The sequence below is a fragment of the Leucopleurus acutus genome (assembly GCF_964270905.1).
Source record: "Leucopleurus acutus genome assembly, chromosome: 17".
Classification (NCBI taxonomy): Eukaryota; Metazoa; Chordata; class Mammalia; order Artiodactyla; family Delphinidae; genus Leucopleurus; species Leucopleurus acutus.
This window is the reverse complement of record NC_139159.1, coordinates 15,005,578-15,033,267: the sequence shown is the minus strand read 5'-3', so window position 1 is coordinate 15,033,267 and position 27,690 is coordinate 15,005,578. Positions and strand designations below refer to the sequence as shown.

At 44.9% G+C, this 27,690-nt stretch overlaps 1 protein-coding gene and 1 pseudogene across 7 annotated transcripts in view; one reads left to right on the top strand and one right to left on the bottom strand.

The window, feature by feature from the left end:
* The window catches only part of NCOA2 (nuclear receptor coactivator 2), a 269,851-nt gene extending 242,625 nt beyond the window's left edge, over nucleotides 1-27,226 (top strand). For all 6 annotated transcript variants that reach the window (XM_082858344.1, XM_082858348.1, XM_082858347.1 and 3 more), the window contains 9 exons: nucleotides 1,602-1,731; nucleotides 11,020-11,185; nucleotides 15,024-15,302; nucleotides 16,185-16,262; nucleotides 17,608-17,842; nucleotides 19,731-19,908; nucleotides 20,494-20,692; nucleotides 22,464-22,553; nucleotides 26,281-27,226. In XM_082858344.1, coding sequence (XP_082714470.1) covers nucleotides 1,602-1,731; nucleotides 11,020-11,185; nucleotides 15,024-15,302; nucleotides 16,185-16,262; nucleotides 17,608-17,842; nucleotides 19,731-19,908; nucleotides 20,494-20,692; nucleotides 22,464-22,553; nucleotides 26,281-26,292 — 1,367 coding nt within the window. In that variant the 3' untranslated portion in view covers nucleotides 26,293-27,226. The remainder of the gene's footprint in view (nucleotides 1-1,601; nucleotides 1,732-11,019; nucleotides 11,186-15,023; nucleotides 15,303-16,184; nucleotides 16,263-17,607; nucleotides 17,843-19,730; nucleotides 19,909-20,493; nucleotides 20,693-22,463; nucleotides 22,554-26,280) is intronic.
* LOC309974358 (vacuolar protein sorting-associated protein 29-like) lies at nucleotides 4,374-6,386 on the bottom strand (annotated as a pseudogene). The gene is made up of 2 exons: nucleotides 6,252-6,386; nucleotides 4,374-5,791 (listed from the first exon to the last, which is right to left on the bottom strand). The product of its transcript is annotated as a vacuolar protein sorting-associated protein 29-like (transcript).
* Nucleotides 27,227-27,690: the final 464 nt, after the last annotated feature.

The window sequence follows — 27,690 nt, the reverse complement described above, 5'->3', positions numbered from 1 at the left end:
CAAATTAATAATGTGTGATTCCCAAACATAAATTCACATAATTTGAGGCTTACATGAAAATACTAAGAATGGCCAGATTTCCATTCAAAAATAAACTGGGAAATTTTTAAAATGCTAATTCGTTCATTTAAAAATCATAATAAATACCTTATATCCAGAAATTTCATTTATCCTCCGTGTTTCTTCTCTGAATGGCACCTGGCTTTTGAGCTTGAAATATGGCTCTGTGAGCTTCACTGTGTAGCTGAATTTCTCTGATTTTTAATAAGCTCGAAAAAGCTGTGAACTCAACAGAAAAGTATCTGTTGTAATGGAAAATAGGTCTACAGATAGTGATAATAAAATCATTAAAGAGCTCATATCATGCATTAGCTTTAATCCTCTACAGAGAACTTCTAAGAAAGAGCACATCTGAGCTGTCTGGGCCACCTTTCTGCTCCTCCTTTACTCAGACCAGCACTTCTCAAAAGTATGTCCAGGACCTCGATGCCCTTTTAGGGCGTCTGCCAGGCCAAAACTATTTTCATAATAATACTAAGATATTACGTACCTTCTTCACTCTCATTCTGTCATGGACGTACAGTAGAGTTGGCTAAAAAAATCTTGTTTGTGTTGCAAACAAACAACGTCATAGAAAAAGAAATCAGATTTGTGGTTACCAGAGGGGAGGTGGGCAGAGGGGAAATTGGATGCAGGCGGTCCAAAGGCACAGACTCCCAGTTATAAGTTCCAGGTGCATAACGTTACAACAAGGTCAATGTAACTAACACTGCTGTGTGTTATATATGAAAGCTGTTAAGAGAGCAGATCTTGAGAGTTCTCATCACAAGGAAAAAAAATTTTGTATCTATTTGAAATAATGGATGTTCATTAAACTTGCTGTGATAATTATTTCATGATGTATGTAAGTCAAATCATCGTGCTGTACACCTTAAACTTCTGTAGTGCTGTATGTCAATTATATCTCAATACGACTGGAAGAAAAAAATCTTGTTTATGTTAACATAGTGGATCTATTATGATGACTTTTAAATGAATTAATAATCATTTTTTCTTCTTCCAGTTTTAATTTCCAATATAGTAAATATCAGTGAGATATAACCCACATACACAAAAGCTGTACTTTAAGAATATAAAGACTCCTGAGTCCAAGGGGCTTGGAAATGCTGATCTAGAGAGTCTTTAAAGTGGGTGATTAGGGCTTCCCTGGTGGCGCAGTGGTTGAGAGTCTGCCTGCCAATGCAGGGGACGCGGGTTCGTGCCCCGGTCCGGGGGGATCCCACATGCCGCAGAGCGGCTGGGCCCGTGAGCCATGGCCGCTGAGCCTGTGCGTCCGGGGCCTGTGCTCCGCAACGGGAGAGGCCACAACAGTGAGAGGCTCACGTAGCGTAAAAAAAAAAAAAAAGTGGGTGATTAGCCTTGGTATTTCTTGCCTTTTTTTCTATTTCAGAACAAAAATTCTCATTATTTTCACCTAATTATTATTGCTTCTGTCTTTCTCTGTAAACTGTATATTTCTCTTTCTCTTCTATAACCAAAACGGATAACTTCCCTTATTACAAGTTGTAAGATTTTGGAATTGTTTCCTTCTCCCATTTCAGGGCCATCTGAATTAGAGATGAACATAGGGGGACCTCAGTATAGCCAACAACAAGCGCCTCCAAATCAGACCGCCCCCTGGCCTGAGAGCATCCTGCCGATAGAACAGGCACCGTTTGCCAGCCAGAACAGGTGAGTCTTGAGCGCTCAGGAGGTCCCGGAGAGTAGAGTTCATGAGTGCCGTGAGTTATCTCAGACCTAGGCCAGAAGTTAGTCTGGTCCTTTTGAACAGTTGGTGCCTGACCAGTTTTCATGTATTCAAACTATATCATTTACTGGACTGGGAGTACAGGGGTTCGGGGGGCCGGGGGCGGGGGATCCAAAAATCAGTTTGACCTAGCACATGCCTTTAAAGAAGTTATAATTTAGTTGGAAAATAAAATATGTAGACTAATTAATAACTATAATATGAGCTAGTATGTACTATAAATGCCCTAAGAGAAACAAAACATATTTCAAGGGATCATCCAATTGGGGTGATTGGGGAAAAAAGCTTCAGAGTCTTGAGTAAAGGTATCATGTCAGGAGGCAGAGATGGCAGGAAGCCAGTCCATCTGGCAAAAGCAGAATAATCAGAGTCCTGGAGGTCACAGAAGCAACACAGTATGTTTAGGGTAACAGAGAATAGTCTAGTTTTATGTTACATATATTTTACCACTTTAAAAGAAAAATAATAAAAGTATCAGAAGATTTGGCCAGGGACTTCCCTGGTGGTCCAGTGGTTAAGACTCCCTGCTTCCGGAGGAAAACTAGCAAATGATGGAGCAAAAATGCACATTTCATCTGTTGCATTCAAAGTGCTATAATTCAAAAATGTGTCAGTGAAATAAATGCCTGAATGTTTAAATTTTCATAAAAAGTAGCCTTTGAAATATATTCAGATAAGAAAATGTTTTGACCTGTGTATACTTTCCAAAATCATTCAAAAAATTATTGGGGTCTTAAATTTGCTGTATTTTAAAAACACTGTTGCATACATTCATTTTGTATCAAGTCAAGTCACAAATCCTCCTTTTCCAGCTTAAGAAAATATATTGTATTTACCTTAAATTTTCATGATTTAATAAACAGTTAATCTTACTAATTTTTAATGCTTAATAGGAAAGAAAACTAAACCAAAGATTTTTTTTCAAAGTGTTCCCATAGCTCGCAGTTGAGATGATGACAGTCATTTTTGCACAGATTCTTCTTCAAGAATTCAATTCACAGCTATTGACTTTTTTCCTCCCTCTTATAAAAGAAATAAACTATACTGATATATTCAAAAAAAAAAAAAAAAAGACTCCATGCTTCCAATGCAAGGGGCATGGATCCCTGGTCAGGGAACTAAGATCCCGCATGCCACGGGGCACAGCCAAAAAAGAAGATTTGGCTGGAAAAGTAGATTAGTAATGGAATAGATTTATAGAGAGTCTTAAATACCAAACTCTTCTTCAGTCCTTTTTCTTTCTTTCTTTCTTTCTTTTTTTTAAATATTTATTTATTTACTTGGCTGTGCAGGGTCTTAGCTGAAGCACGCAGGATCTTTGTTGCCTCGTGCAAGATCTTCACTGAGGCACGCAGGATCTTTTTAGCTGCAGTGTGTGAACTCTTAGTTGCAGCATGCGGGATCTAGTTCCCTGGCCAGGGATGGAGCCCGGGCCCCCTGCATGGGGAGCACGGAGTCTTAACCACTGGACCACCAGGGAAGTCCCTCAGCCTTTTTTCATTAAGCCGTTGAAGACGTTTTTGGAAAAAGGAAGTGGTATATGATCAAGTTTGATGGAATTTTTTTGATTCTGATTATTAGTCTAATCATTTTTGTTTCTTTGTAGGTAATCTTTTCTAATTGCTTTTGAAATATTTTTAGAATTGCTATACAGTAGTCTTACTATAGTGTGTCTAGGTGTGGATTTATTTATTTATACTGCTTGGTATTTGGTGTATGTTGTGCTTATTTAAATTGTGGATTCATCAGCTCTGGAACTGTAGCCATTATCTCTTTATGTACTGCCCCTCCGCCATTTTCTCTATTCTTTCTTTCTGGGATTCTGGCAAGACATACGTTAACCGTCTCTTTCTACATCAGATTTTTTAAAACTTCTACCCTCCTTATTTCTTAACCCATGTATTTTCCATCTCCCTGTCTCTCTGTACTACATTTGGGATAATATATCCATATCTATATTTCATTTCATTAATTATCTCTTTAGCTATGTTTAAACCAATTATATTTTTCATTTCTAAAAGTTCTGTTTGCCTGGTTATTTTTCATAGTCTCTTACTGTTTGCTTATTTTTGTGATTCCATCTTTGTATCATTAAACATCACATTCATCATTACTTTCTAAATTTCTTGATTCGATAATTCCAATATCTGGATTTCTTGTGGTTCTAAATCCAGTGATTGACTCTTGCTCGTGGTGGCCTGTTTCCCTGAGTATTTTGGTAATCTTTCATTGGGAGTTCCTAGTTGATCTTCGTCAATGATCCAGCCGGGGGTTAAAGTTGAAGACACTTTTCATGCAAGGGAATTTGCATTGGTCTCTGCCGGAGGTGAGGGTCTCCGCTCACCACTCTCCTCAGTGCAGTCCAGCACTCTCCACTCAGCTCTTTCACTTGGCTGTGGCCCAGTGCCCCAGCTCTCAAGGATAAAACTTAGGTGTTGCTCAAGTTTTCACTCAAAGATGGTTCTTGTTCCATTATTCCCTGCAAAGACAGTATCACAGTCATGTTATATGCATAATCCCATGGTTTTTAAGCAAAGCACTGGAAGCAGACGTTGCAGCAGCAGACGTTGCGACCTTGAGGCCTATGTGATGGTGCTGCTTGGCCAGTTGGGTGGGCAAAGAGCCCCGAGGCAGAGAAATAGTTAGGAGCCTAAGCAGGAGTCAGTGTGGGCACTTAAATGATGGAGGCAGTGTTTTCTGGTCAGTAACCATGTTAGAAAACAAACTGGAGGAATTCTGCCTTGAGGCTCACATGTAGAAAGTTCGGGCTGGAGGCTCAGTGAAGACCTTCCAGACTGATCGTTTTGTCCTTTGGGGATTATTCTAGTCTAAAATTATGAAATACTTTTATCAAATTCACAAATGATGAAAGCAGGGTTTCTCAAATTTTATAAGGGTAGAATATTTCCAGAGCTTCTTGTTTAAAAAAACAAAAAATACTGATTTCATAGTGACTCTTATTACCCTGGGATAAAATGCTTTTGCATAGCTCAGAACTGGGGTGTGGTGCCCATTTTCCTTTCTATATCTTTTTTTTTTTTTTTTTTTTAATAAATGAAAAGTAACTTTATTACTGCGGAAGTGAAGAATGTATACAAGAAAATCTAGATTCTTTCTCCTCATGCACTACTTTGGTAATAAAGTTCCAAATATCAACTATGAAGATACTTACAAGGATAAATCTTTCTTAACATGTGCCCATTTACTGTGTGGTGGACATTTTTTCATAGAAATCATATACTTAAACTAAATATAATCTTATAGTTTACAAGAAGCTTAGAACATTGTATTAACAGAAGACGAGATTATATTTTACTGCAAAATATTATAAAAGTGATACAGTTTTGTGGCTCTTAAATGTTTAATTACTTGAGCTGAACAGGGGAATGAAGAAGAAAAAAAGCCCAACAGAAAAATCATCAGGACACGCCTCACTTTAAGATTTTTTGTATTCGATTTGTTCTACTTTCGCGTCATCTCCAATTAGCTGATACACGTAAGCGACAACTGTAGAAGCCTGGATATCCATCAACACAAATGAAGGAATAATGTTCGTTTCCAAGGCATTATATGCTCCAGTGGCAGAACCTGGATTAATGTAGAATTTATTTTCATGCTCAAATGCTTCAGATTTATGTGTGTGTCCTGAAATAAGGATATGCATATCAAACTGCCTCTGCAGCAGGGCTAAGCTGGCCACATCTCCCCGTGGAATAACTTCATGTCCATGGATCAGACCAATGTTGAACTGCCCAACAGTTAACAACTTTCTGTTCTGGATAATTCAGATTCGCATCGAAGTCTCCTCTCACGGTATGAACATCACCAGCCAGAGTCTTGAGATAGTCATAACTCTCTTTGGTACAAAGGTTTCCAGTGCAGAGAATGTGCTGAATCTTTCCTGGTACCAGCAGTTGTTTTAAATTTAGCTGGCAGACTGTTGCACCGGTGTGGGATGTGCAGGTCTCCTAATAGCAACGCCAACTGGAGATAGAACAGTCTTCATCTTTAGAGGGGGATCCCTTCAGAGATGGATTGACGTACATAGTTAATGTGGGAAGCATCCTGTCACTGGGCTCTGCTCAGTCACCCCTTTGTATTATCTTAAGAGAGTGGTAAAGGATTCAGAGGATTCAGTGAAGTTTTAAAAAATCAAAATAGCGGAAGATGAATATGAGCCCAGCAGTATTGGACGTGTGCAAAAAAGTTGGGAACTAGTTATTTCACTGAAAGAAAAGATGATTAGGGCAATTGCTTAATAACTGTTGCAGGGAGATAAGGAAGACAGGGTGCTCGCCAGCTGTATTCCATTCGCCTAGCGGGAGAAACTAGTGTCTCCCAACCCCCCTGTGCCTGTGAACCACCTTTGGGATCTCATTGAAAGGCAGGTCTGGGTGGAGCCCAGGATTCTGCGTTCCTAACAAGCCCCAGGTGATGCCAGCACCGCTGCTCCTCCGACGTGCTCTGTGTGGAAGAACAGACCAGAACCGCAGTCAGTCAGTGTGGCTCTTAGCTGGACTAGCTGCCGAGGGCGGTGTGTGGCCTCCACCACCGAGCACTCTTCTTGGGGATAGAGCATCGCGTAAATAACCTCCGTGATCGTTCTTGGAGGTGGTACTTTCTCGGGGTCCTTCCAGCTCTTTGAGTCTGATTTCGTGGTGTCAGTGAGTATTGCGCGTTTTCTAAATATCTTTATTGGATATGTTAAAAAACACACCCATTTCCATGGAAACCTGCACATAGTAAAAAGGTAGTCGAATAATTAAATCCAGTACCTGAGAGCTGGTTTTGGATGAAATGTCTGAGATTAGTTTCTAGGGGCTTCCCTGGTGGTGCAGTGGTTGACAGTCCGCCTGCCGATGCAGGGGACACGGGTTCGTGCCCTGGTCCGGGAGGATCCCACATGCTGCGGAGCGGCTGGGCCCGTGAGCCATGGCCGCTGAGCCTGCGCGTCCGGAGCCTGTGCTCCGCAATGGGAGAGGCCACAACGGTGAGAAGCCCACACACCGCAAAAAAAAAAAAAAAAAAAGATTAGTTTCTAGGGAAAACTGGGCCCAACGTTAGGATTTTCACTGTTGCCCAAGCAGAGGAAGGGTTCTGTTAAAGCAAAAATGAGGACCTCCCCGGCTGTCCAGCAGCTGGGGCTCCGCACTTCCACTGCAGGGGCTGCGGGCTCCATCCCTGGTTGGGGACTGGGATCCCGCAAGCCACGCAGCGCAGCCAAAAACCAAATAATAATAAAATGGAAGAATTCCGAGTACACACTGAGGCCAGCTACAGAGTCGGCTGGTTCAGTTTGCTGGGGGCGTTTCTGTGACCTGCCCTGCCCTGTTCTCTTGTTGCTGTCAGTTTTCTTTGTAGAAGAGCGCTGTGGACAAAGCAAAACATTTCCACCACTTTTAAAGTTATTTATTTCCGTTTTTCCAGCCACTTACCCCTCTTCTTTTATTTTAAATAATTCAGCTTGGAAGAAATTTGTAACCAACTTTATGGTAGTCTTATTGTCATAGAAATCCAGAAATGATGGATAACAAAGGTTCTAACCACGTCTCTCTTTTGAAATAAAAGAAAAGCAGTGCCTTTTTAAAATCCCCTTTATAAGTATCACCATTAATATTTTATATTTTTACTGCCTACCTATTTAGGAATAGGTTTTTAACTGTTTTATGAACCCAGCATTAGTTTATGTACACATTTCAGAAAGACAGTAGTTTAGCCCTTTAATCTCTAATGTATTCACATACTCAGTTATTTATAGCTGAATTTCCATTTTCTGTAGTTTCATTGTGGTTTTTCTTCCTTTATTCATTTGGTATGTAAAAGAGTTGTTTAAAATATAGCCCCAAATTTATGGATGATTTTTTGATGATTTCTCTTGGATTTATAAAAGTGAACAGTAGCTGCCTTTCAGGAAAGACTTCCTTTCACATTAAGTTCAAAATCTCTGAGTAATTTGGTTTTCTCCTGTTTGTAGTGTGTCTAAGAGTAAAGGTTCTTTGGTTGATTCTTTCTCATCATGTAGTAGCTGCTACTTTTTTGCAGAATTTTGAAAACACGTGAAAAGTGATAGTATGGTATGATTTCTCAAACAAGAGCTCAGAATAGATCTTATTCCCCTTCTTATTACCATCTTTAATGTCCCGCTAGTCTATAAATAAATGAAAGTGTAGATTTCAAGAAATAAGGTTTTTATTGATGATGGATTAACTACCTTCTGCTAGTTCATTACTTACCATTTTGCCAACTTGGGGCCTCTGTGTGTTCTTCCCTTTATTCCTCTGAATTTTATCCTTGACTTAATATTATTATTTTTGTCAGCCACCGTCTAGATTGTAACTCTATTTGTAATTGCCCAAAATGTAGGAAACTAATTTCTTCATTATGTTGGCAGCCGTTGATAAAGTTGGGATTGGAAGTCTGGGTCAGTATTTTTTTCTATAAGCCAAGTGTATTATGATGTTTCTAAGGGAAGTGGTGTAACTCGTGGTATGCCCAAATTTGTAATACTAAGCCACAACGCAGTGTATTTTTCTGAGTATAAAAATGTATTTTTCTGAGTATAAGGTATGATAACCTGGCTAGAGCAAGAAGCTTTTATTTTCACTTGCTTGCTGAACCTATGCAGTTCAAGTACTGGTCCAACAAAGAGATTGAAGATGGCCTCACTGGGCACGGTCTAAGGTTGAGGTTTCTAAATAAATGCCAACATCAAGCCAGCATAGTGCAGTGAGTGGTACTAGAGTTGAGAGGAGAGTGGGAGTGGTCCAGAGTGTCTGTGAAGGAGAAATGCCGAGCCCAGATAGGAAGGTAGAATTGCAGTTGGAGAAGAGGGTGGGAAATGTGGAACGGGAAGTCTTGGCATCATGGTGGGTATGCGGCATCCTCTGGAAAAAGGCCAGTTGCCCAGGGTGGCTGGGACCCACAGGGAAGTCGTGGGCATTACGTTGGGAAAGGTTAGGCTTTACCAAAGTGTGTGTGTCCTTGAATTCCACCACCACCAGCACCCTGTCCCAGGGCCTTAGACATTGCGAGTCAGCTCAGTAACGGGAGAAGGAACCTGACAGCATCGTATCGGGAGAATCAGAGAGAGGCTGTAAGCCGGAAAGTGTCTTGAAGGTCCCAGCTCGAGTTGAAGAGGGCCTTGACCAAAGTGGGAATCTGGGTCAAGCATTGGTTTAACGTTTTTAATTAAAAAAAGAAAAAGAAAATGGGCTATTTTATTATGTGGGAAATCGTTTAGATGCAAATGAGCATCGGTAGTTCTTTTTCTTTAAGCCTTTGGATGTGTCTTCCTGGGGGTGGAGCTGTCTTCCAGAGTACCAGACGGAGTGTCCTCTTCCTTCTGACGCTGGGTTTCAGGCAGGTGCAAACTGGGCAGTCTGCCTTGCCGTGGAGCCCGTGCAGCCTTGCTTGGGTTAAAAGGGAGTCGATTTCACATTAGCCGGTCATCAGCAGAGAGATCTGGGATGGGGGTTGTGGTCGTGTGGGAATAAAAGCTTCTGAAGAAACAGAAGTTGAAAATTGTGAAATAAAGCTACAGGAAGAGAATATTAACTAGCATCTTTGGGGAATGAGGTCTCAGGCCTAAGAGAATTTGGTAAATAGACAGCATCCACTCTTGGCTGACTTGAGCGCCTTTGTTCATGAAATTGACCGCATCTAAAGTGGGTCATTGCTCTTCGGGGAATCCCCTCCTCTCTCTGCTTCCCTGACACGCAGATCTGTGGCTGTCCTCCTCCTTGTTGCCGCTTTTCTGTGTCTGCTCTTTCCTCCCACTCCCTGAGTGTGCAGTGTTCTGGTCACAGCTGTGTTTAAAAAGTTGACTCTGGGAGAGTGTGGAAGCACGAAGGGCAATGGGGGAACCATTCCAGTGGCTGATGTCTTCCCGGGAACCGAGGCCATGGTGGGAGAAGAGGCAGGTACAGAGAGAGCCCCGGCCAGGAGCACGGGCCTCTGCCAGCGCTGGCGAGCGCCCTAGCGACGGGAACGCTTGGGTGGAGCGGGGTGGGCAGCGTAGCACACACGCTGGGCTCAAGATGGTACCCCTCACAGTGCCTCGCAGGCCGTGGGACGTGGGCTCGGAGCCGCGGACCGCCGGCGAGCAGGGTCGTCGAGGGCACACTTAAGTGGGTGATTTTCTTCACAAGTGACATGGGCTAAATGGAGAGGATAGAGTGTTTCCAGTGCACTGGGTTAGAACTGTTTGAAACTGACTTTTGGCTTTAATCCTCAGCATTTCAGGATTCTGGGCCAAACTGGCACAAAGCGTATGAAACCGGTTAGATAGGTCATTCATCCCTAGGTGAATCTATCATTGCTTAAGAATGAGGGAACCTACCTGTAAACTTTATCTTCTCCAAAACATATAGTAACTTTAAGAGTACAAATTAGAGTATCATTTCCCCTTTTGCTATTACAGTAACTCAGAAGCTCTTTTTTAAAACCCCCCAAGTTTGTCAGTTAATTTAAATTATAGGAGTTTTATATACCATAGAATTTGGAGTGCAGTGTTACGGTTTTATCACCAGTCACCTTATATAATAACAAACATAATTTGCATGTTCCTGGTCTGCTTTTATTGAGTAACTCAGGAAGTCTAACGACCACGCTCCTTGAGGATTTTAATAAATGTTTACAAGTCCCACTTATGCGTGCCAGAGAAACGTCCTATCAGTCCAGCCACGTGCAGTCTAACGGCAGCTGATTCAACAAACGTAATGGAGCTTTTATGCTCATAGTGTCCCTCAGATGGGTCTTCAGAACCTCATGCGAAATGAGACTGCAATCAACTGGCCTTTTTTGCTAAAATTCAGGAAACTCCTTTGACTACTTCAGTACAAAGTAAACACATATACTCTTGAAGAGTCAGCGTGGATTTGTGGGAACGTAGGGGTCACCTAGGTCGGTGTTGAATCCCGGCTTTGCAGCGTCTGCCTGTGTGATCTCCACCACAGGGTCTGACAAGCTCTCCAGGCCTCAGCGTTGCCAGCTTTAGAGCGGGGGCAATAAAAACAAAGCTCACAACATCCGACGCCTAGATGTGTGTCCGGCTTATCTCCGTTAGGCACTGGATAAAGTCTTTCTATTATTTAGGGTGGATGGTTGTGTCTGGCTGGTATAGTATTTTACTACTTTTGTCTTTAAGGGGAAAAAAAAATGTTCTCTAATCAACTAGCTTTTCCACGGGCCTGAGATGAAGTTTGTCTCTACAGGCAGCCGTTTGGCAACTCTCCAGATGACTTGCTGTGTCCACACCCTGCAGCGGAGTCTCCAAGTGACGAAGGCGCTCTCCTGGACCAGCTGTACTTGGCCTTGCGGAACTTCGATGGCCTGGAGGAGATCGACAGAGCTCTGGGGATACCCGAGCTGGTCAGCCAGGTGGGCACAGGGCGAAGCTGGTGGGGACCGAGCACTTGCGTGGCCATGGAGGTACCTGTTCTCTTTGGTCGGCAGGTAATCTGCAGCCTGCTTTTTAGAATGCTTTCTTACCTGTTAACAAGCCAGCTCTGTGTGCTGTCTCCCCCACTCCTTGCTACTCCCACATCAAGAATGGAAGATACTGAGAATGAGTTTGACCTGTACTTTGGGTCAATTGAGCTGAAAGGCAGAAACTCAAGTCCAGCTCATCTGCTGACAGGGAGGAACATGCAAGGGGCAGAGAAGCCAAGAACAGAACATTGCTGCCCCAGCAATCCAGAACCTTCCATCTAAAAAGTAGTATCCTTAAAATGGTTCTGACAAACCTAGGGGCAGGACAGGAATAAAGATGCAGACGTAGAGAATGGACTCGAGGACACAGTGGGGGGAAGGGGAAGCTGGGACAAAGTGAGAGAGCGGCATGGACATATATACACTACCAAATGTAAAATAGATAGCTAGTGGGAAGCAGCCACATAGCACAGGGAGATCAGCTCGGTGGTTTGTGACCACCTAGAAGGGTGGGATAGGGAGGGAGGGAGGGAGATGCAAGAGGGAGGGGATATATGTATGCATATAGCTGATTCACTTTGTTATACAGCAGAAACTAACAACATCGTAAAGCAATAATACTCCAATAAAGATGAAAAATAAAAAATAATTTAAAAAAATATAGGGCTTCCCTGGTGGCGCAGTGGTTGAGAGTCCGCCTGCCGATGCAGGGGACACGGGTTCGTGCCCTGGTCCGGGAAGATCCCACGTGCCGCGGGGTGGCTGGGCCCGTGAGCCATGGCTGCTAAGCCTGCGCGTCTGGAGGCTGTGCTCCGCAACGGGAGAGGCCACAGCAGTGAGAGGCCTGCGTACCGCAAAAATAATAATAATAATTAAAAAAAATAAAAACTAGTATCCTGGGCTTCCCTGGTGGCGCAGTGGTTGAGGGTCCACCTGCCGATGCAGGGGACGTGGGTTCGTGCCCCGGTCCGGGAGGATCCCGCGTGCCGTGGAGCGGCTGGGCCCGTGAGCCATGGCCACTGAGCCTGCGCGTCCGGAGCCTGTGCTCCGCAACGGGAGAGACCACAGCAGTGAGAGGCCTGCGTACCGCAAAAAAAAAAAAAAAAAAAAAAAAAAAAAACTAGTATCCTCAGTCACTCTTCATCTTAACATCTGTGGGCTAGTGATAGGAAGCTACTTGTGCTAAAAGAATATGTTGCACATAAGTTAGCAGTAGTCTCTTTTTTTGGCTGTTGGGTCTTTGTTGCTGCCCACGGGCTTTCTCTAGTTGCGGCGAGCGGGGGCTACTCTTCGTTGTGGCGCGCGGGCTCCTCATTGCAGTGGCTTCTCATTGCGGAGCATGGGCTCTAGGTGCATGGGCTTCAGTAGTTGTGGCTCACAGGCTCAGTAGTTGTGGCTCGTGGGCTCTAGAGTGCCGGCTCAGTAGCTGTGGCACACGGGCTTAGTTGCTCTGTGGCATATGGGATCTTCCCGGACCAGGGCTTGAACCCGTGTTCCCTGCATTGGCTGGCGGACTCTTACCCACTGCGCCACCAGGGAAGTCCCAGCAGAAGTCATTTTAAAGGTAGCTGCAGTTCATTCATCATTTTGCCCTCTGTGTGGATTTAGCCACAGTCATATGGGGACTATTTAATATCAATGGGAATGTAAAGACGTTAGCCAATCTTAGTGGGCTTCCCCCTCCTGGTGATTAGTTGGTGACATAAAGTCATTAACTACATCAAGAGTACTTTATAGCAACAATATAATAAATAACCTAACAGTCTCATGAAATAACTTAGGACTTTTCTGCATCTGGCTACGCAGCCCAGTTTGTGTGAAGCAGGCATCCTGGTTTCCTATAGAGTCACCTGGAAAAAACAATGAGTCTCACTGCTGTCTTCCTCTTTTCTCAGCATGAATCGTCTTTATTTCTTATTGCTAAGAAATACCTTGCAGGGTTCGCTCTGCTTCATGGTCATAGGATGTATCGTGAGGGTCTGTGGGAAGGGAGATACAGACCCATTGGAAACCTCTCTGAAGCATTCAGAACAGCCCTGTCATAATCCCCACGTTCAGCAGACATAAGTGGGAGTTAAGACTTGATAGTTCATACTGAGAACAGCAGAATGGAAAGAAATGACTTGAGGTTACATGATATAACCTGAAATAAGAAAGGAAAATGGAGTTGAAGTATTTCCTGTGTGGCTGGTTTGCTTTGCCTTTAGTGCTGGTGAGAATTTAGCATTCAGTATTGTTATCCCTTAGTTTTGTCTAAGTGACATTTAAAGATGTGATTCTTGGGGTTGCTGAGTGACTCGGAGCGTTGTTTTCATCAAAAGTGGTATCATTTCATTAATATCTTCAGTCTCTTTTTTTCTCATTTATTTGTGTTGTTTCTGTTTTGTCTCATCAAATCCCTCATCCTTATATCATATTAAACTGAATTATAGAAATAGTGATTAGGTGGAGTCGGGAACTGTAGAATACACGTGGACTTTATTTGTACTCATCAGAATTGTGTGTTTTCTTTAAAAATGGATATTAAACTTTCTCTCTGTTAAAGGTGGGCAAATATTTAAAGATCTGAGATAGTTTTGTGGATGTAGTTAGAGCAGTAATTCAACAGTGAGTGGTTTCCCCCAAGCGGGCTCCATCCACATTTTTAAAACTACTACGGACAGGGGAGTGGACCCAGTTCTCACGGGTCCACGTGACCTAAGCCCAGGATTCTGGGTGGCCCCAAGCCCTGCTCTCACATGGGTAGACTGGCTTGAGGAAAGCTTAGGCCGTTACTAGGCTAAAGCAAACCTGAGAGATGATTTTGCTGTTGCGTCCTTGCCTCCTGTCTCCTGGGAGGTTTGTGGCAGAAAGAAGAGGAGAATGAAGCAGGTGCACCTTCCTGCTCTGCGCAGAGTCATTTAGGGCCACCTACATCGAGGGTGTGCCCCTTGGAGAAGTTCTGGATTTTCTGCAGCCGCCTCCTTCTGACCCAGATAGGGTAGCCCTAAGAAGCCAAGGATGATGAACATGTTAGATACGGCTAGGAGGAAATAAGATGGTGGCAGAATGTGGGGCGTGTAGGGAATTCTGACGACCACAGAAAACAGTCAGATACAGGTGGTGTTTCACACTGGTGAGTGGCTCAGGTCCCACATCACAGACTCTACTGGAACCCACTCCTCACTAGCCAGACAGGCTTCTTGCAATTTGCTGCACATCTACAAGTCTCAGTTTTGTTATCTGCAAAATGGGAATAGTGGTGGGCACCCCAACACTGCTGATCCCAGCCAGGTACCAAGGCAGCTGTCTAGTTAAAGTGATTAATACAGGTGTGACTAATCAAATCAGAACACTTAACACGTGGGAATTCCCTGGCAGTCCAGTGGTTAGGACTCTGCACTTTCCTGCCGGGGCCGGGGTTTAACCCCTGCTTGGGGAACTAAGATCCCGCAAGCCGGCAAAAAAAAAACAAGCCCCTTGAGGCGTCTAGGGGACGTTCGCATTCTTCCAACTGGCGGCATGAGTAGGAGGCATTCCGTAGTCACAGCCCATCTCTCCCTTCCCTCGGAAGAAGTGCTGCGGGGAGTCAAGCCTGACCCCTGCTTCTTACATCAAGTAACTGGATCGCTGGAACAGAGGCATTTTCTGGGAAGACAAATGGAGTCAAGGTAGAAGTCCCTTTGTGTAGTAAGTGCAATAGCAGAAGCCTCCAATACAGGGCAGTGAGAGGAAACAGCCTTCTGTTCGCTTTGCAGTTTTCAGTGGTTTCACTGATTTGTTTGTTATCCGGGGGCTTTCTCCTCAGAGCCAAGCGGTGGATCCAGAGCAGTTCCCAAGTCAGGATTCCAACATCCTGCTGGAGCAGAAGGCCCCTGTGTTCCCACAGCAGTATGCATCTCAGGCACAAATGGCCCAAGGCAGCTACACTGCCATGCAGGATCCAAGCTTCCACACCATGGGGCAGCGGCCGAGCTACGCCACGCTCCGTGTGCAGCCCAGACCCGGCCTCAGGCCCACGGGCCTGGCGCAGACCCAGCCCAACCAGCTGAGGCTTCAGCTGCAGCATCGCCTCCAAGCACAGCAGGTGCGTTCCTGGCTGCGCCCGGAAAATCGGGGGGCGGGGCAAGGGCGGGGCACAGGGAAGGTGGACGTGAGCCCGGGGGTCCTTTTGGAGGCCTTAAAAGCTCCTTCTGTCCTTTCCAAGAGGGTGAAAGCGTTGCCACGTTACCTTACAACTTCCATACTCCTTTCTGCTTCACCTCCTTCCCTTCTTTCTCTCTTCTGCAATAACTGCACTCCAGCGTAGAGCAGCTCTTTGGTTTCCTAGCTCCATTATTTACTGCGGGGCTAACCTTGAGCTCTGTGAGCCTCAGTGTTTGCATCTGTACAATGGGTTCGCTGTACAGTCTCGGGCAGTATGTGTGTGTCTGTGGGGCCCGGCAGTTTCTGGCCCAAAGGGAGCTCCCAGGACAACCATAGCTCCTGCCATTCATCCTATCTTGTGGCCAGAATCATCACTCTTAGTGGAGTGGTGGCATAGGGTGCTGTGTTATGGAATACCTGTTTAGCTCAAGAAAGTGTGTTCTCACTGCAACAAGCCTGGACAGATTTCTCTCATATGGTAAATAATCGTGTTGTGGGCTTTTAAATCGCCTCTCCCTCTTTTCCCTCTGCTTTTTTCCTAATCTTCCTCTTGGCCTCCTTTTCTGATCATTCCACTCCCTTGCCCCCTTGCAAACAGTGTGTTTTCCAAACTGTCCAGAATAACTTCTCAGCTATAAGCAATGGGAAACCTCAGCGATAACTAGCTTTACAAGGGGATCCAGGTACAAGCCATGTGGTTTCAGTGTCCAGCAGCAAGCAGATGTTGGGTTGGCGGGGAGAGGGGAAGGTTCTTGAGGAAGGTGATGTGAAATAGAATATATTCTGATTAAAAATATATTGATTGCCATGTGTATGCGTTTAGAATCGCCAGCCACTCATGAATCAAATCAGCAATGTTTCAAACGTGAACCTGACTCTGAGGCCTGGAGTACCCACACAGGTAAGGGGCAGACCAGCCGTCAGCTTTTACTGCATCCGCTTAACTTCTCTTGTCATTTCTTCCCCCTTGATATCCCACGTAAAGTAACTCAGAAGGCCATACATAGACCCAGATCCACACAGTGGATGTCGTGTCATTCGCCTTTCTTGTCTGGTCTGTTGCTTTTGTGGTTCTCTCCTCATCACTGCCATGTTTATTGCCAGGTACAGTCAATTATCATTATTCACACTGGTTGTGTTCAGAAAAGTTACTGCAAACCCTGAATTAGCGAATATTGAACTGTTGCTCCTAGGAGAAATAAAGGATTCGTTTCCTTTGAGCCTCTCGGTCAGATTTTCATGAATCAATGTGTGTTTCTGTTTGAAGACACCTTGTTTAATATATACTGTTGATTCACTAACATTGAACTCACAGCCAGCAGCACTGTAACTCACGCCTGCATGAAGCTCATCGAACTCCCAGATTTTCCCCATAAGGCACATCGCAGCCCCCTGTGCTTATCTAGGACTCTGGGAAGCACTTCTCAGGAGCCATTTTAAACAGCAGAGTCACCAACAAAAGGCACGACAGTGTGAAAAACGTGGAGCTAAATAGTCCACAAAAAGGACAGTTGTGCGCAGTACGAGAGCTGAAACGAGAAGCGGTGCTGCCTGGTTTCAGCCTCAGGTGGGAATGGGCACGTTGGGCTTCTCACATTTTTTGCTGCTCTGCACGTGTCCATAAATCACGACAGTGCCGTGAGTATTTGTTCTGGGGTGACAAATAAATGTTAGCAGGTAGGCAAGCTCACCAGTGCAGAATCCACAAATAATGAGGTCGACTGTATACTGCCAGGACCCGTAACCAGCCTGGTACCACTTACTGACAGCGCCCCTCCCGTCCTGTCCTGGCCTCCCTACGCGCCTGCCTCCGTTCAGCCTTTTCCGAAGTGCTTCAAAGCCACCTTTTGGCACAGTGACTTGGTTTCCCTTTAGACTTGAATGTCCCTTAATGAGACTCTAAACTGCCGTCCTCAGGGTTTTTGTACAGAGTCCTCTTACAGACAGGACTGGGGTTACCGTGGGCTCCCCTCGTTACCTGTGTCCTCTCACAGTGAGTCTCAAGTTTCTTGATACTGACATCAAACTTAACGCATGTCATTGCAATGTTTGAGAATCATCATCTACAGAATTCAGAAGCTCACATTCTCAGCCACCAGTTGGTCAGCTCTAAACTGTTCTCTTCTGTTTGCCAAATAACTTCGCACGAGACAGTACCCTTTGTTATCCTCTTTCTAACATACGGGTTGTTTTTCGATCTGTCTCCACCCCCAATGTCTTCCTCCGCGTTTTGCCCCCCGTTCCAGGCACCTATTAACGCACAGATGCTGGCCCAGAGACAGAGGGAAATCCTGAACCAGCATCTTCGACAGAGACAAATGCATCAGCAGCAGCAAGTTCAGCAGCGAGCTCTGATGATGAGAGGACAGGGGCTGAACATGACGCCCAGCGTGGTGGCTCCTAGTGGTGTGCCGGCAACTATGAGCAGCCCCCGGGTCCCCCAGGCAAATGCACAGCAGTTTCCCTTCCCTCCGAGCTACGGTACGGGACTTACGCCGCCGCCGCCTTTCACCAGTCCTTTCTCCCCCGTGTCCCCCAGTCCCGGGTCACAGCTCCTCTCTCGCAGCTCTTTGCATGGCTCCCAGAGGAACCTGGCTAACCGGGGGGGGTGCTAGGAAACCTGGGAGGACCACTGGGGCCCGTCAGGAGTCCCCAGGTCCAGCACGGTACCTTCCAGTCTCAGCTCAGGTGCCACCTTTGCTCTGAGTGCAGGTCTTAATTTAAGAATGACCGGAGTAGGTGTGCGTGCGTAGAGTGCCTCTGCCAGTCATGCGTGTGAGTGCGTGTGAATGTCTGCACTTAAGTCGGTGTCTGTAAACACAGGTGCCTGTGCATATGCTTATACTTGAAAACCTCTGAGTCTAAAAACGATAGATAGGAAATGTTGAAAGATAGAAAATGTTGAAAGACATATATCATTGTAAGTATTTTACAGACTTTCTACAGCTTTTGAAAAATAAAGGCTCTCAATATTATACCAGATCTTTAACGAATTGATCATTCTTAAGGGGTGCTGCACAGAAACCACAGCAGACGACCTCTTAATTTTCTTCGTATTGATTTGTTGTTTAATGTGTCTTAAGAGACAAGCGTGCAATGTCATAAACATTAATATTTGTGTGCATGTCATATTCGATTAATAGTTGAATTATTGATAAAAGTAAGGGCTTACATCAAGGTTAATATTCAAAATGACTTTCCCCATCTTCCGCCAGAGTTCTCTAGAAACAACTACCAAGTCTTTGTGGTGCTTAGCCTCATGTCTCCTATTTCTTTAAAGAAACAGAAAGATAATGTGCAGCTTTTTCCTGTGTGATCTTAAGCTTTTCTTCTATAGCTCATTAAAGCATTAATTAAATATGCATGTTTAACACATCTTCTAGGCAAAAATGGGCTTACCTCAATGTCATCCCTGAAATTTTCTAAGGAGCCGCTCCTTTGTTTCCCAACTCTTCCTCTCTTTCCTTTTTGATCATTTAGGAAAGACTGCTAAAAGTTCTTTCTCTCCTTTCAGTGTAAACACCATTTGCCTCTGCACTGAGCAAGAAGCTTGCATGGAATTTGTTTTTCTTATTCTTGCTGATCTTGTATAGCGCAAGAATGTACAAGATTCTTGTAGAATCTATCTTGGTAGAGATTCTTGGTAGAGATTGTAGAATCTTGGTAGAGATTCTACCAAGAATCTCTTGGTAGAATTTCTTGGTAGAGCCCTTCATAAATACACAACAAGCTAATCATGAATGCAGTTACTTTCTAAAATTTTTTTATTTTTTGGCCATGTCGCACAGCTTGTGAGATCCCAGTTCCCCAACCAGGGATCGAACCCAGGCCCTCAGCAGTGAAAGTGCGGAGTCCCAACCACTGGACCGCCATGGAATTCTCACAGTCACTTATTTTTAAAAACGCATCTATCTCATCATAGAATAACTTGGGTTAATTTAATAAAAAATTATTCAAGTGTGTTGGCTTTCTATATATGGCTAAACCTTAATCCAACTTAATCCAGTTGTAGTGATATATAAACATTGAAAGACTGTTTCCGGTCAAAGAGAAATATACACATTTGACTCATTCTTGATTTGCAAGGGATATGGGGAAAGAATAGTATCTCTCTCTACCTCTAGTCGTGATGGTTAATATCGTTCCTAGGCACGCCTCTAATTACTATAGAGAACCAAGGTATGGGGAGATTTTCTTCATGCATTTTATTCCATCTTGGAATCTTTTTTAAATGTATATAATTTACCAGCACGTGATCAGGTATTTGATAGTAATTTTCTTTGTGTATTTGATTTGAATGTTCTCTTCTGTCCCCCGTCTCAACGATAAAACTAACAGTCTCCTTTGGATTTCTGTTCTGTTTTTTAAGGAATAAGTCAGCAGCCTGATCCAGGCTTTGCTGGGGCCACCGCACCCCAAAGCCCTCTGATGTCGCCCCGGCTGGCGCACACGCAGAGCCCCATGCTGCAGCAGTCCCAGGCGAACCCAGCCTACCAGGCCTCCTCGGACATGAACGGGTGGACGCAGGGGAGCATGGGCGCAAACAGGTATGCCGCGTGTCTCTCTGTCTTTTTGATAGAAATGACCACCAGGGAATCTTTCCATAGCCCACCTGTCTCTCTTCTGGATTTTTCTTGTTTGCTCAAGCAAGCAATACCAAGTAAACTGCTAAGTAAGCCAGTCTACTTTTCCTAGGGCAGAAGTTACCAGAATTTACCAAACCTTAGCTTAATGTTTGTTCCTTGGGAGTAAAAGGAGCTCCCCTGAGAAGGTAGCACCGCCACCAGTGGATGATAGAAACTGCTGTGGGAGGCAGTGGCCTAGAAGCCACCCTCTATCAGTTTGTTTGAAAGCAAACAGAAGCCTTGTCTGGTACAGACATGACAGTGGGACGTGTCCTTCCAGACCTTCACGGGAATGTGGGGAAAAGGACAGAGCGCGGTGGCCCCCGCAGCTTCGCCAAGGGCTTCTTCCCCCGCTGTTTCTGACCTCACCACCTCCTGGTGCCCCACCCGGATTCTCTCAGCCTAGATTTATTCATTCTGAAGGAAATGCCTGAGAAACCAGTGCTCAAAACTGCCTGCCTGTTTGCCCGAGGGCTCTGACTTTTTCATCTTTCACTGTGTTTCTAGCATGTTTTCGCAGCAGTCCCCTCCACACTTCGGACAGCAAGCAAACACCAGCATGTACAATAACAATATGAACATCAATGTATCCATGGCGACCAACACAGGTGGGATGAGCAACATGAACCAGATGACTGGACAGATCAGCATGACCTCAGTGACCTCCGTGCCTACGTCAGGGCTGTCCTCCATGGGTCCCGAGCAGGTAAGCACCCCAAGGAGAAGCCCCCCGCGGGCTTCTGATTGTAACTTCTTGTCTATTTTTGCATTAAATGTGTCTTTCCATGTGCTTAACATATGCCATCAACTCCCACATTTATTTTGAAGAGTCTTCTTTTCACCTTACCACCACTTGTGTTGGTGTGATTAACAGAAATACTTGATAATGACGAAATAAACATGAAACGATCCCTGACTGCTCAAAGATCTTTTAAAATATTTCTTAACTTTCTTGTCTTCTGAATTTTTCTCTTATTTGAGGGATTTGGCGATATATAAAATGAATCTCGAAAAATGGAGTGGTGAAAGGTATTTTTTTTAATAGTTTTATTTTTGGATTTTTAAGAACTGATTTTTTTCTAAACATAAAACCAGATGAAAAGCAAAGGCCAGACTACCTGCCATCCAGTTAGCTTTAAATGATAGTTCACGTGTGCAAGGAGACTGACACAGGGTATCCAAAAACTACTCTTCGTCATCTCTGGGACGTGGATACCATGACTTTTTTTTTTTTTTTTTTTTGGTCTGTATATTTTTTTTAGTAATTCTGTTTTGTGTTGAATAATACTGAAATGATTCTGCCATCCCTAAGTACATGCCAGCTTCACTTGGTGGCAAAGAGACTCAAAGCACTTGATACGTAGGTAGCCAGCCTGGGATTCAGAAATCTATGATGGGTAAAGATATTGGTTAATAATTTTTAAACTGTATTAAAGACCTTATTTTTAAAGGGCACCAAATGCTGGGCATTCTGCCACCTCACTAGTTCAGGCAAAGTGTTAATGGGGCAAGGACCCTGAATCTTATTTCAGATTTGGAGAAACTGAGGCATGGAAAGTCTAAACAAATCAACCAAGTGTCATTGACAGCACCATAAATTTCCATTAGACCGTGACTGTGAGAATGGTGAAAGGCTGGAAGTTTAGTTAGGTCTGCTGAATCCTGACGTTGGTAAAGGACAATCTGTGTGAAAACTTACTAAATTTTACCATGCCTCAGTGTATTATTCTGTAAAAAGATTATTAATAAAAATGCAAAGCGATGCATGAGAAAATATAAGCACTTTGCAACATAAGAAGGCTTTATGCGTGGGTGAAATAATAATTTGCACTTCTCTGGTTGAATTGATGGGACTTCTCTGGTGGCCAAATGCTTATTTGTATAAATTAAACATAAAGAAAAATAGACTTTCATCTTTTCAGTGGAGAAAATACAGTGTAGATGCTGAACTTTCTACCAGAGTGGACCACCAGCAGCTCCTGCCTTGCTTTCTAGGGGAAGTGTAATTTGTAAAAGAAATGTACAGGTGCCAAGAATAGTTCACTTAGAAAAGATTCACAAGATCTTGCCTCTTTTGGGGTATTCACACCTGCTCTTGCTAATCAATAACTTGCCTAAAGTAACAGACATCAGGAATCACTGATCTAACTTGCACTCAAAAAAGTGAACACGTTAAGGTTATAAGAATGTTTCTAATATTACCAGCTCTGTTGAATTTCTCTACAGTATACAAAAAAAAAAAAATTTAATTGTGAAGGCAGCGAGTGTATTATAAGGATTTATTTTCATGTTCCTTCACACTCCCCCCAGAACGTATGCATGGAAGAATAGATAAGGGAAGTGGCCGTTTTTATGTAGTCCTTTCTCCCCATAATTCTACTCCTAGAACCAAAGAAGCAGGTTAATGGGTGGTTATTTCCCATACGCTTCTGGATGTCTCACTGAATAAAGCCCCTGTGCTGTCCTGCCGCCCTCAGGTTAACGATCCTGCTCTCAGAGGAGGCAGCCTTTTCCCAAGCCAGCTGCCTGGAATGGATATGATTAAGCAGGAGGGAGACGCACCACGGGTAAGAGACAGCAGAGAAGTAAGCCATGAATGCGGTAGTAAAGTGAATGTGACGTTCTGTAGACTAAAATGGGCATAGATACGGTGTCCGCCAGCAGATTGAAGAGAGTTGTGTAATACTTGTGATTTTTTTTAAATGTCTTCTAATTTTATCGGACATACAGTGGTTTTTGTGTGAATAATTTTTTCTCTAAGCTCATTTCAGCTGAGCTGATAGTGGTGTGTGAATTAAGAACACTAATTCTGCCCTGGAGTGAAACTATTATAGCCAAGCAGAAAATCAAGTAGCAAGGAATTAGTCCTGTGAGGGCAAACTGATCAGTTTTGCTTTTTCTGAATCATGCTGCCTGCCTTTTCAGAAGGATGGAGAGGAACTAACTTATAGTTGCTCTCTCTCCCTTAATTAAGTCTAAGTTTACTCTAAGTGTTTTTCTATATTTCATTTTAGTTAGGCCACCATTTGCTTATTACCTTAAACACTTGTTCGAAGAAGAGTGATATTACCGTGTTCAGCCAGATCTTGAAACAGTAGAACAATCAGTGCTTAGAAGCCACCTGAGTTGGGAGCCTGGCGGCAGGTGTGCCAGAGGGACCGGGAGGGCCCTGAGCGACCTGGCACAGGTGAACCGGGCCCTCTGAAGGTGGGGCAGTTACAGTCCTGAGCAGCAGGTAATTCTCTTCTAAAGCGGAAGTCCTCTCTCAGTGGAGAAAAAGGTAGGGATGATGTGGAATTTCCTACACAACAGTGGATCGTGGATCATTTTGTTAGTATTATTAGCATTCAAGTTCAAAAACCAATAGCATAAATTTGATCCAGATTTTAACGACGCAGCGTGCGGCTTGTCTCGTTTGAAGAACCACGGCCATGGTCATGGTGTGGCGCCGAGGCTTTGGGGGGCGGGGTGGGGGGAGTCCCTTGGATGTTTTGCGTACGAACCCAGATGTGCACGTCATCTGAACGGTTAACGTACGGATGTAGTCGGTCTAACAGAAATGGAGTGTATTGCATTACTGACCAAGGGTCTAGACTCTAAATGCGCCATCGATGGAGGCTGGAAGGCCGCAGGGCCTGCCCTGCCCTCCGCTGCGGCCCTGCACACAGGGGCAGCCTGTGTGCAGAAGCAGGGCCTTCAGACCCGGGCGGCACCTCCCAGAGGAACGATGGCATCGGCGCCAACTAGGCTCCCACAGGGGACAGCCCGTTCTAACCCAGAAGTGCCGGGAGCTTAGCCTCTGAGCGTGTGGGGGGAAGAAGTGCGTGTAGGCGGCCAGGCTCGCATTTCGCTTCGCTCCACGGATCCCGCGCGCGAGGAGACCGGGCCTCCCTCCCCCCCACTGCCGGGTAACCGAGCGCAGCCGGGGGCGGGATGAGGCCCTGGGAAGCACTTGCCCAGGCAGAGCCAGCAGCCCAGCCTTGCGCTGCTGTCTTCCGAGAGCCCCAGAAACATGAGCGGCCTTAGTATTAGGTCCTTTCTTCTGCCACCACGTTACCTCCACGAAGGAAAGACTCGCCTTCTGTAAAGCGGAGCACGTGGGTGGCCCACGGTCTGGTGCAGAAACCACCCACCTGTATTGAGCGTTTAGCGCAGGCCTGATTCTCTGCTTAGAGCTTTATTTGGAGCAGCTCACTGAAACCACAGCGCAGCGCATGGCAGATCCACTGTTCGGAGAGTTTACTGACTCGCCCGAGGTCCTGCAGCACAGAAGGTGAACCCCGGCGGGCCGATCCCTGGCTGCTGTCGGCCCTGCACCATATACCACCCACCTCTCCCAAGGCAGCCCAGGGCTCTTGTGAGACTTCTTCAAGGGTTTATGCAGGCCAAAAAGGAACATATTACTTCATTCTTTGGGGCCATTCCTTTCTCTCTCTATAGGTCCTAAAGGGAAGGAAAAGATACTTAAACATACTCTGGGACAGGCAGTAAAGACTCAGCTGCATACTTAGTAGAGTCCTCCCTCGGGCGGCAGGGGGGGGCCTCATCTCAGCATGGAGGAAGCCCCCTGAGTGAGGGGAGGGAACGCACCTTTTGGCCTCTGATGCACCACGGACCGTGCGGGCCCGTGGTAGATGTTTAGGCCTCCCCCGCATGTTTAGACAGGGAGACTGAATCTCTGAAGACTGGGCACTTTACCCCAGGTCACACAGCTAGCAGTGGTGGAATATATCGGAGGCCAAGAGGGGGACCACCCCGAGCAGCAGCACAGGAGGGGCCCAGCCCTGCCAGGTGGGCTCGACTGGCGCAGCACAGGGTGGAGGAGAGATGCAGGCAGGCGGCCAGCGGAACCAGATGTTCACACACGTCGGGGTGCCAGCAGGGGGGGCTGAAGAAACCTGAATTGGAAAGATGAGCACCAAGGTCACAAAAGGCAACTTTAGGTAAACATAGGGTGTTCTCTCCATCCACGTGCCTTTCGGATCCGTGGTGAGGAGTCTCTCTGTCACCGTCTAGCCCGGGCCATTTACACGCCTCTCACTTCCTGCTTTTTTCCAGTCCCCCTCTTGAATCTGGCTTCTCCATCTATATACTTTGTTCATGCTGAATGTTAAAGCCAGAGAACAGTCTGTCACAGACACGCTGGTGGTTTCCTTTAGACTCTAAAGTTTAGAGAATAACATGTGCAGTGTATCCCTCCTAATTCACGAACAGTACCTGGAAATCACGCTGCATTTGTCACCGTGCTGCCGGTGTGCGCACAGGGAGGCTTCCATCGTGTTCGTCCTGCCTCTGTAACATACCCTGCTGCTGCTGTGAAGTGAAGAGCTGTTCTCAGAACTTTTATTGGTGATCAGGTTCTATGTGAACTAGAAACCACTGTGATCCATTATACCTTGAATCGGTGTCCCATTTATCCTGGAATGGAGATTAAAACTGGATCTTGCTTTAAGCAGAGCTAGAATATACAACCACGGATTTACCAAAACCTAGAGAAGGGCAGTTATTTTATCTAACCAAAAGACTCTTCCTTTTATAAGGACTTAATCATACTGTTACTACACATGTATTTCAGTATATTAAAGTTTACTGCTCAGCCGCGTGACACGTATAAAGAAAGTACAGTTGTAATTACTTCTGTTATCTAGTGTTTTGGAAATTGAACACTAACTCAAATCAGCTTTGAGTTGATGATAATGACGATGACGGTGATGATGACAAAAACCCCAGTTGATTTAGCCTGCAGAAGCTGGGGAGAAGCCTGTGGTTCTCCATGGGAGTGTGGCAGTAAGGGAGAGTCAAGAGGGGACGTTTTTAGGAAGTGGGTTTGTACTGGATGGTTTGAGGAGAGATGAAGAAAACAGTGACCCCTTCTGGACTGGATGCTGTCAAAGAGCAGGCAGTCCAGCAGCTGGGTGTCTCACAGGTACCTCAGTGATCTCTGTTGCGGAGGCAGGTGTCACTGGTAAGAGGGCAGCAGTCACTGAGAAGGAGGGATGGGAAATCCGTTGCAGCCTGTGCCTTCGGAGTAGCGTGCAGGATCTGCCGGCTGTGGGAACCACTCTGTGTTCAGTTAGGATCAATGCCATCTGCTCATCTGCATCAAAATCAAGCGTAAAAATTTAATTAATTAATTAATTTTTTAAAAAACCAAGCGTAACTCATCCGGATGCAGCCCTTGTGATTGGTATTATTTAAACCGGCCAAGTGGTCTGATGTCATTGTGATGGGCCTCATGATGATCTTACCAGAAATTCCACGCCACGACACCACCCTCTCTCTGTTTTCCTACAGAAATACTGCTGACGCTGAAGGTAGCTGGTTGCTTCTTTCTTCAGCTGACTGGGCTCACTTGCTCAAGATGCTTACCAGTCTGGAGAGCTGCGTCTATTTGTTTTGACCCAACCGACCTGCCATCCAGTCCCGCCAGAGCAAGATGGGCAGACGGGCCTGGGCCCCGCTCCCCCGGTGGAGTCCCCTCGGCTGCTGCAGGAGGAGCTGCCTCTTGTGTTGATAGACGGTCTGCAGCTCACATCCGGACAACTGTCAGTCTGTTCACTGCATTCACCTTAGTGCAACTTAGATCTCTCCTGCAAAGTAAATGTTGACAGGCAGACTTCATACCCGTGTCAGATTGAATGTATCTAAATGTATGTATTTAAGGAAAACACCCATGCTCTTGTTCTGTTCCTGTCTGGTTCCAGACACTGGTTTCTTGCTTTGTTTTCCCTGGCTAACCAGTCCAGCCCAAAAGAGTAAGATTTCTTCTGGGGGGAAGAAAAGAATTTAAAAAAAAAAAAAAAATCAAACTACAGATGTTTTAAGCTAAGCCTTCATTTGGGATAAAAGCAGGGGAGACACCATGGACCGCGCCCTATGTACAGAGAGACACCCAAGAAGTGAAGACCAAGAAATCATAGTTGTATCTTTGTAGAAAGCTCTCAAGACCATGTTGGAAAGTGTTTCCAGTTACTGAACAGATGAAAAGGAGCCTGTGGGAGGGCTGTTACCAGTAACAAGTACTTTTTCCTCTTTTTTTTTTTTTTCCTGATTCAAACCAAACTAGTTCACCCAAATCATGACTCAAGAAGAAATACTTTTCATTTCCAGATTCGCTTAGATGGATCAGACAGCCTGAATCAGCACCTCCTCTTGAATCTGGCCCCGCCTCTTCCCTTCCCCTCTGCCTTCCCCGTTCTCCCCACTCTCATGTCTTTTTTTTTTTTTTTTTTAAATAAAAGCAACAGAAACCAGGTAAGCCCTTTATTATTTCCTTACGTGTTTTGCCAGCCACTTACCAATTGCTAACTCTTAAATTTCAGAAAAAGGCATTTACTGGCAAGGAGAGGAGCAAAGTTAGGACTTGATACCCATCAGACTTTGGACACCTGCTTTGAAAGCATATTCATTCTCTTCCCCAGCAACACTGGTCCACCAAACAGGAGAAAATAATAGTGTGCTTAAAATTGACAGCAGACATCACGACAGATTTCACCTCCACCATGTGTTTTTTATTTTGTTTTTTAGCAGTGCTGACTAAGCCGAAGTTTTGTAAGGTACATAAAATCCAATTTATATGTAAACAAGCAATAATTTAAGTTGAGAACTTAAGTGTTTTAATTGTATAATTTTTGTGAGGTATACATATTGTGGAATTGACTCCAAAATGAGGTACTTCAGTATTAAAATTAGATATCTTCATAG